This window comes from Ursus maritimus, assembly GCF_017311325.1.
Source record: "Ursus maritimus isolate PB19 chromosome X unlocalized genomic scaffold, ASM1731132v1 scaffold_X1, whole genome shotgun sequence".
Lineage (NCBI taxonomy): Eukaryota > Metazoa > Chordata > Mammalia > Carnivora > Ursidae > Ursus > Ursus maritimus.
Window position 1 is genome coordinate 5,059,532 of NW_024423319.1, and position 7,802 is coordinate 5,067,333.

The 7,802-nt window shown below is 50.2% G+C and overlaps 1 protein-coding gene across 1 annotated transcript in view; it reads left to right on the top strand.

The window, feature by feature from the left end:
- LOC103672936 (rho GTPase-activating protein 36) overlaps nt 1-7,573 on the top strand; it is a 9,271-nt gene extending 1,698 nt beyond the window's left edge. The window contains exons 3-11 of the mRNA XM_040627387.1: nt 1,649-1,884; nt 2,135-2,327; nt 2,538-2,593; nt 2,826-2,976; nt 3,421-3,569; nt 3,771-3,947; nt 4,184-4,281; nt 4,418-4,524; nt 6,305-7,573. Coding sequence (XP_040483321.1) covers nt 1,649-1,884; nt 2,135-2,327; nt 2,538-2,593; nt 2,826-2,976; nt 3,421-3,569; nt 3,771-3,947; nt 4,184-4,281; nt 4,418-4,524; nt 6,305-6,462 — 1,325 coding nt within the window. The 3' untranslated portion in view covers nt 6,463-7,573. The remainder of the gene's footprint in view (nt 1-1,648; nt 1,885-2,134; nt 2,328-2,537; nt 2,594-2,825; nt 2,977-3,420; nt 3,570-3,770; nt 3,948-4,183; nt 4,282-4,417; nt 4,525-6,304) is intronic.
- The last annotated feature ends 229 nt before the right edge of the window (nt 7,574-7,802 follow it).

A 7,802-nucleotide genomic window follows, 5' to 3' on the forward strand; every position in this document is an offset into this window, starting at 1 on the left:
GAGTTGAAGGGTGTTTGAATTGTGGGGGAGACCAAGATTAGTTGAGTTGGGTCGAAGCCTGGGGGGCTTGAGGGGCGGTCAGACAAGCAGGCGGGTGGGCAGGGACAGACAGGTGGACAGAGGGCAGGTGAAGAGACTGACGCACCAGGTGCGTTGCGCGAACGAGCCAGAGCGAAGCAGAGGCGAAGAGGGACACTCTGAGAAAGGGCCGGTACGCACAGAGACAACGCGCTCGAGAGACGGCGAGTCCAGGGAGATAGCGAGACAGTGGGAGAGACGCGCCAATCTGGGCTCAGAGCGGGAGGGCTGTGTGCGCGGGAGCACTGGCGGGAGGTGCGCTGCGAGCGCTGCCCACCTCAGCCAGCTGCGGGTGAGCGAGAGGGACAAAACCCTGGATGGGGTCCGAGCGTGCAGGATGCCGGGGGTGCGGGCGGACTCGGCAGCCCAGGGGAGGCGGGAGGGGGCGCGCGGGCCGAGGGGCGCCCCTGCGGCAGTGAAAAATGCGGGGGGCGGTGGGTTCACCAGGCGCGCGCAGCGCGAGCGGCCTGAGGGAGCCGCAGGAGAGTCGAGAAGACCCCGCTGCGGGGGTCTGAGCCCTGGGACCGCGCAAGTCGCCGCTTCTCGGCCTTGGCGCGGGGAGCCGACGGCAGCCTGGGCTCGTGCGAGCCCGCAGGAACTTGGCGACCCCTATTTGCCGCCGCGCCGCAGGCGGAGCCCCTCCCCTAGCCTGTTGCACTGTTCCGGCGCCTCAGAGCCGGCAACTGAAGCTTGAAGCCTTGTGTGGAGCTACTGCCGCGTGTGACACCGTGTGCGGTGCGCACGCGGCGCCTCCAACCGTCTGATCTGGTTAAATTCTTCGAGTCTCAGGTGTGGTAAATAGGCTTGGTCCCATTGTCAAACGGGGAAACTGAGGTTGGGAGAAAGCACAACACTTTCAACACGCTGCACCGGGCTGTTTGCCACTCCCCTCCCTGTGGATCAATACATTGCAGTATTTTCGACATTTATTAAATCCTTTTTGTGTGAGTGTGCGTGTCTTTTCTTTTTCTCTTCCTGTAGCTCTACCTATTGACCGTCCAAACACCTTTGAGAAGTGGTTTCTGATTCTGAGAGGACAGCAGAGGGGTGAGGGGCTCTCTTAACTTTTCTTAGGAGCTAAATGGGATGCTGCCAACCCCCCACCCCCTTGTATTGTGTCCCTGGCTACTGGAGGCTGGGCAGTGCTCACCGCTTCTGGGGGCCCCCCCCCCCCCCCGCAACCCCATAGAGGATGATTTCAGGAAATGGCGCACTAGCTGCAGGCACGGGGCGGTCCCAGCTGATCTGCCTAAGCCTTCTCGGTGCACCCACCCCAGACGGATCGCCCAGAAGAAACTGCCCTCATTGCTTGGAGGCTATCACCCCCTGGCAGGACTTAAGGCATGGACCTTGAGTTCCGTCAGGGTTGTTTGATTGGAGCTGAATCCTTCCGCCAAACCACTGCAGGGTCTTTTCGGCTCACTCCCTGGGGAGGGGCGCTGCGGGTCTGGAGGGGTGGGGTTGGCTGCGGGCGGTTGCTGAGAGGAGTGCCACAGGCCCTGCAGTTCCTCCTGATTTAAGTGCCGCGGAGCGTTGACGTTTCTCATTCTTTCTCTCCCTGGCTCCCCAGCCGTATCACTCAAGACATTTGGCATTCGTCTGGAAGAGGTGTTGGTGAACGAGCTTACCCGCCGCAAGCATCTTGAACTAACAGCAACGATGCAGATTGAAGAATCCACTGGTCAGGCGTCGGGCCGTCGTCGGGGAAACGTGGTGCAAAGGCTGTTTGGCCGCATCAGGCGCTTTTTCAGTCGCAGGCGGGATGAGCCCTCCTTGCCTCGGGAGTTTACTCGCCGTGGGCGTCGAGTGAGTTAAACAACTCTCCAGGTTCAGGCAGTGGCGTTTCCTGAGGCATCCAGGGATGGGGTGGGGGGGCGGAAGGGTCAAGGCCTGTGTCCTCAGAGGAAGGGGGAGGTGAACAGAACAGGTTGGAGGGGTGTAATTGGCTTGCCACGGACAGAATGTCCCCTGTTATGAATATGACACAATCCCCAGGAAGGTCTGAAGGGACCCTCCTACCCACCCCATTTTTAAGATAGTTTGGGTTTCTCCACAGGGTGCAGTATCTGTGGACAGCCTGGCAGAACTGGAGGATGGGGCCCTGCTGCTGCAGACCCTGCAACTTTCCAAGATTTCCTTTCCAATTGGCCAGCGACTTCTGGGATCCAAAAGGAAGATGAGCCTCAATCCGATTGCTAAACAAATCCCTCAGGTCGTTGAGGCTTGCTGCAGCTTCATTGAAAAACATGGTAAGTGGCCCTGAAAATGATGGTTAAATCAAGGTAGGAGGCAATTAAAGGGAAAGAATGGTGTTCTAGAAATGGGGAGAGAAAATAGTTCAAGGTTCGAAAATGGGAGCATTCCTCTGCCAATTGGGGTTGGGATTCAGCTGGGGAGAAGGGAAATGCAGTGGGGAAGGGGCCCAGAGATACCTAGCATTCCTTGGTCTTTTCTTTTAGGCTTAAACGCGGTGGGGATTTTCACCCTGGAATACTCGGAGGAGAGAGTGCGTGAGGTAAATTGGTTATGTTTATACTTACGTAAAAGCAGGGGTGTGTGTGTGTGGGGGGGGTCTTCCCCACAGACCTGAGAGGAGTTTCATGACTGGTGTGTAGGGGGGAATCAAGGTCTTCCTTCTAGCCCCTCAGGCACACCATGTTGCCAGCTCCCTCCACTGAAGCTTGAGACAGGAGGTGGCCTGTGGTGGGCAGGGCAGAGGGTCCATGCATTCTCTCCGTTTTTCCTAGCTCCGTGAAGAATTTGATCAAGGTCTGGACGTCGTGCTGGATGACACTCAGAATGTGCATGATGTGGCTGCACTCCTCAAGGAGTTTTTCCGTGACATGAAGGACTCTCTGCTGCCCGATGATCTGTACATGTCCTTCCTTCTGACAGCAAGTGAGTCTTCTGCTCTCCCTTCTTAGGCAAGGAAAGGAAATAGTATGGGGGTCTCAGGACAGAGCTCTGGCTGCAGGACCCCAAGGAACTGAAGGAATAAAAATCAGAAGATGAAAACACCTACCTAGATTACTTTCCTTGCATCTCTTAATAGTCCATTGTAAGTCTATTGTTTGGAAATTTCTCTAGGGCTTCTTGAAGCTGTGTGTGCCCTCTCAGGACAAAGAAGAACCTAGGTTCTATAGAAGGGGTCTGATTTTGATGGGAGCACTTTCTTGCTTTTAGGGTTCCTGAGCCCAAATGCTTTCGGAATGAATAAAGACAAGATGCTTGGGTACTTTCTCCATAGCCTTCCTCAGTTTTCAAGCATCATCACATCTCTCTTGGTATCAGGTTGCTGCCAAGGCTAGCCCCCTGAGCCAGCTCCTGTTTTCCTTCTTCTAGCTCTAAAGCCACAGGATCAGCTTTCTGCCCTGCAACTGCTGGTTTACCTGATGCCACCCTGCCATAGTGACACCCTGGAGCGTCTGCTGAAGGCCTTGCATAAAATCACTGAGAACTGCGAGGACTCCATTGGCATTGATGGACAATTGGTAAACAAAACAAAACAAAAACAAAAAAACAAACTCTGGAAAAGGGTAATGAGAACAGTAGGGGACATGTGTGGGAGTATATGAGAGAGAGACAAAGACACACAGTGGGAAAGGGAAACAAGAACAAAAAGAGTCATTTATATTTGTGTCATTTCCATCAGCACCGCAGGGTTGATCACTTTCTGCTTTCCTTTTTTGTAGGTTTCAGGCAACCGTATGACTTCCACCAATTTGGCTCTGGTGTTTGGTTCTGCTCTCCTGAAGAAGGGGAGATTTGCCAAGAGGGAGTCCAGGAAGACAAGACTGGGGATTGATCACTATGTTGCTTCTGTCAATGTGGTCCGTGCCATGATTGATAACTGGGATATCCTTTTCCAGGTAAGTGGAACCTCTGGACAAACTTATTTCACAGCTTTCTCTCTCCTATTCACAAGGCAAGGGAGAGACGTACATGCATCCCCGAGGGTAGCCAAAGCAAGCAGCCACCAAATCTTCCAGAAATTCCTCCTGCATTAGCTGGACATGGTGCCTTCAGTCCTGGGTACCTGATAGAGATGAGTCTAAATTTTAAAATGTCATGTAATAAAGGCTAACATTGCTCATTTTACCCTCAGGTGCCTCCCCATATTCAGAAGCAGGTTGCTAAGCGCGTGTGGAAATCCAGTCCTGAAGCCCTGGATTTTATCAGACGCAGGAATTTGAGGAAGATCCAGTGAGTGTTTTCTTGGTTTGTTTTAGCTTGGCCTGAAGCAGCATCACCTGTGAGGGCTTCTAATCCCAGACCACCATCATGTTCGACAACCTCAGTATAAAAACTGACTTGCTTTTTCAAATTCATTCCTATCCAGGAGTGCACGAATAAAGATGGAAGAGGATGCTTTACTTTCTGATCCAGTGGAAAATTCTGCTGAAGCCCGGGCTGCTGTCCTTGCTCAGAGCAAGCCCTTTGATGAAGGTCAGTTCCCTGCTGGAGGTCAGGCCCTTGGTGAAGGTCAGTCCCCTGGTGAAGGTCAGGCCCTTCCTGAAGGCCAGGTCCTTGCTGAAGACGAGCCCCTTGAGGAAGATGAGTCCTCTGAGGAAGATGTGTCAGCTCATGAAGAGCTAGTATTTGAGTATCTCAATCAAGGAGTAGTCTTTGGGGAAGTTCAAGGTCTCGAGATCCCAAATGACCTTGAGATTCAAGGCCCACATCTCGAAGGCATCCCCGAGCTTGATGAAGAAGATAACGACAATGGTGACGATGATGATGACGATGTTGATGATACCCTGAATTTTGATGATCTTCTGCCCCTTGAAGATATACTAGACCCTGATGATGAAGTTCCTGAACTCATTGAAATCCCAGACTTTGAAGAAATACCATGTTTTGATATGGTCCCAGACACTGAAGAAGCCCCAGATGTGCAAGAAATCCCAAATCTTGGAGAAAACCCAAACCCTGACCTTGAAGAAGGACTAGTTTTTGAAGACAACCAAAATCTTGACCTCGCAGAAATTCCCTATCTCCATGTAATCCTGAACAATGAAGAAGCCCCAGACACTGATGAAATCCCAGACCACTCAGATGCTTCAGGTAATGATGAAAACCCAGATTCTGAAGAAGATCCCAATCTTGAAGAGGTCCCAGCTCTTGATGAAATCCCAAATGATGAATCTTCAAATGCCAAAGCAATTCCAGACCACGAAGAAACCCCAGAAGTCAATGGAATTGCAGTCTCTGAAGAAGACTCCAACCCTGAAGAGGTCCCAGCTCTCCCATGTGGTAACAAGCCCTGAAGATGTGTCTGATTTTGATGAAATTCAAGACCAGGAAGAATCCTCAGATGTGAGTGGAGTCCCAAACAGTGAAGAAGCCTCAGATGCTGAAGAAATCCTGGGACACGAAGAAGCCTCTGATGTCAGTGGAATCCAAAACTCTAAAGAAAAACTCAATCTTGAAAAAGACTCAGTTCTTAATGTGGTTCCAGATCCTGAGGATGCTCAAGTTCAAAACAAAACTCCCAGTTCTCAGAAAGACCACACCAACAGTTTTGAAGAGGACAAAGTTAGCAGTTTGGCTCCAGAGCCTGAATAAGTCTCCATTCTCAGCACAATTCCAGATCCTCAGCCAGACCTGGCTGCCAGTCTTGAAGAAATCATGAATGTGGAAGCTGTCCTGATGCCTAACGATCTTGACTCCAAAGAAGTTTGGAGTCCCAAGGCAATCCATAAAAAAGATGCAGATGTTACATTTTCTGTAGATACCACCCTCCTTAAAAACAAGTCTCGGCCTGGCCAAGTCATGAACCACAAGTCCTCCCCAGAGTCATTGATGACCTGCTTTCTCCCCTCCATGAAGTGCTGTAAGCTTCTGGCTCCAGCTTTGTTACTCATTTGCTTAGTGAAATTAGTCAAGCTGGTTGTCGGGTGGTGGTGGTTGTTAGGAGGCCTCCCTCTTCCCCGCCTTCCCAGTGGTATTGTCCATTTGCTCTGAGCACGGGGTATCTGTCTCACTCTTTCTCTTCTCTAATTTAGCCCTACACCCACAAACTTTCACAGTGGGCTTAGATTTAGAGATCTATGTTCTACTGTTAGGCTGCAGTTTTCTTAACATGTCAAATGGGGATACTCATTCCTATCCTTAACTTCTTGCCTCGTATTGTATTTGAAGGGCAAAATTAGGTCTTAGTCCCTTGGATGCTGTGCAAAGTATAAAGTCTAGAAACATAGGAGTTAACATTGTTACTATTTTCCAGGTTCCTCTGAGGAGCCAGCTGTGCCTCCCGGCACTGCCCGTTCCCATGACGATGAGGAAGGAGCGGGTAACCCCCCCATTCCGGAGCAAGACCGCCCATTGCTCCGTGTTCCCCGGGAGAAACAGGCCAAAACTGGCATCGGCTACTTCTTTCCTTAGATGTTTTTCCTTCTATAAGGTGCCGGACAGGGGAAAAGGGTGGGGGTAGACCTGGGATGTCACAGGAAACATTGAGGAGAGTGTTGAAGGTAAAGATCTGAGGGTAAGAAGGATTTCCACCTGATGCTCCGGTCAGGCTGAGAATTCCAAACATACTGCCAGCCCCTTCACTGGGAATGTTTGGTCCCTATCGCTAGTAAAAGCAGAGATGTTTCTGTGTCATGCCCAGGCTCCCTGGTGCTACCTTGCCTTTCTCTTTTGCCCCTGATCTTGGCTTTCCCACACTGCAGCCCTTCCTTTAATTGATGTGACATTTGTGGTAAATACCTTGTCCCAGAGAAGCTCACAAATCTCGAGGTGCTTTCCCTCCCCCCAAAAGGGAATTGCATGTTTTTCCTGACTTTCCTTCCCTCCTCCCGAGAGCTCAATTGGAAAGGCCCTCAAGAGGCATGCTAGGACGTTAGGTCAGCCTACTGACAGCTGACAAATAATTAATGCTAAACCATGTCACACCAACTCATAGCCATGTCCCCGCAGCAATTCCACCACCTCAGGATTCCCCCCCCCCCACCCCGCCAAATTATTTAGATCAATGGCTCATCCAGTGGCCACTCCCAAAATTCTGTGCAGTTTGGCTCAGGTCACACTAACAGGGAAACCTCAAATGTAAGCCTAACTAGCCTTCTGGGATCAAAAGTTAGAGGAAAAATTTGATTTTATTACCTAGATCTGTTTTACAGACAGCTGGAGTTCACATCCTGTTGTCAGCAAAACAGCTAGTTAGGTAGAAACACATAGTTCCAAGTAGCTAAAGTCACCTGATTACAAATGTTCTTAACTATCGTCTCTGTAGTTCCTCTATGCAGGACGGTACAAATTTGCGGGACATGCCCTGGTAACACACAGATATGGGTTATGTATGACATCCAAAATTATAGCTGATATTGATGGGTAACAACTGCTAAGGTCCATAGAATGAAGAATGTATTGTATTGAGGGATAGAAATTGATCACACAATGGGTAACAACCACAGAGCTCGAAGATTTGTGATTGCTAAAACTTCTCTGGCATTTAATCGTTAATAAACATCTGTATTGTGACAGTAGCACATTCATGGCTTACTGTGTGTGTATGTTTTTTAACTTGAAAATTATGTTGGTGAGTTGGAGAGCTCTGATTGGAGCTGAAGGGGGAGAAGAAGTAGGGAAGAGGAATAAAGGAGAAAGGATGACATGGAATAATGGGATGGAGAGGAATGAAATAAAGCAAACGGGAAGATGTGGAATAAAAGGGAGGGATAATGGGGAAATAGCTGGGTGAGATGACATGGAATAAAGGG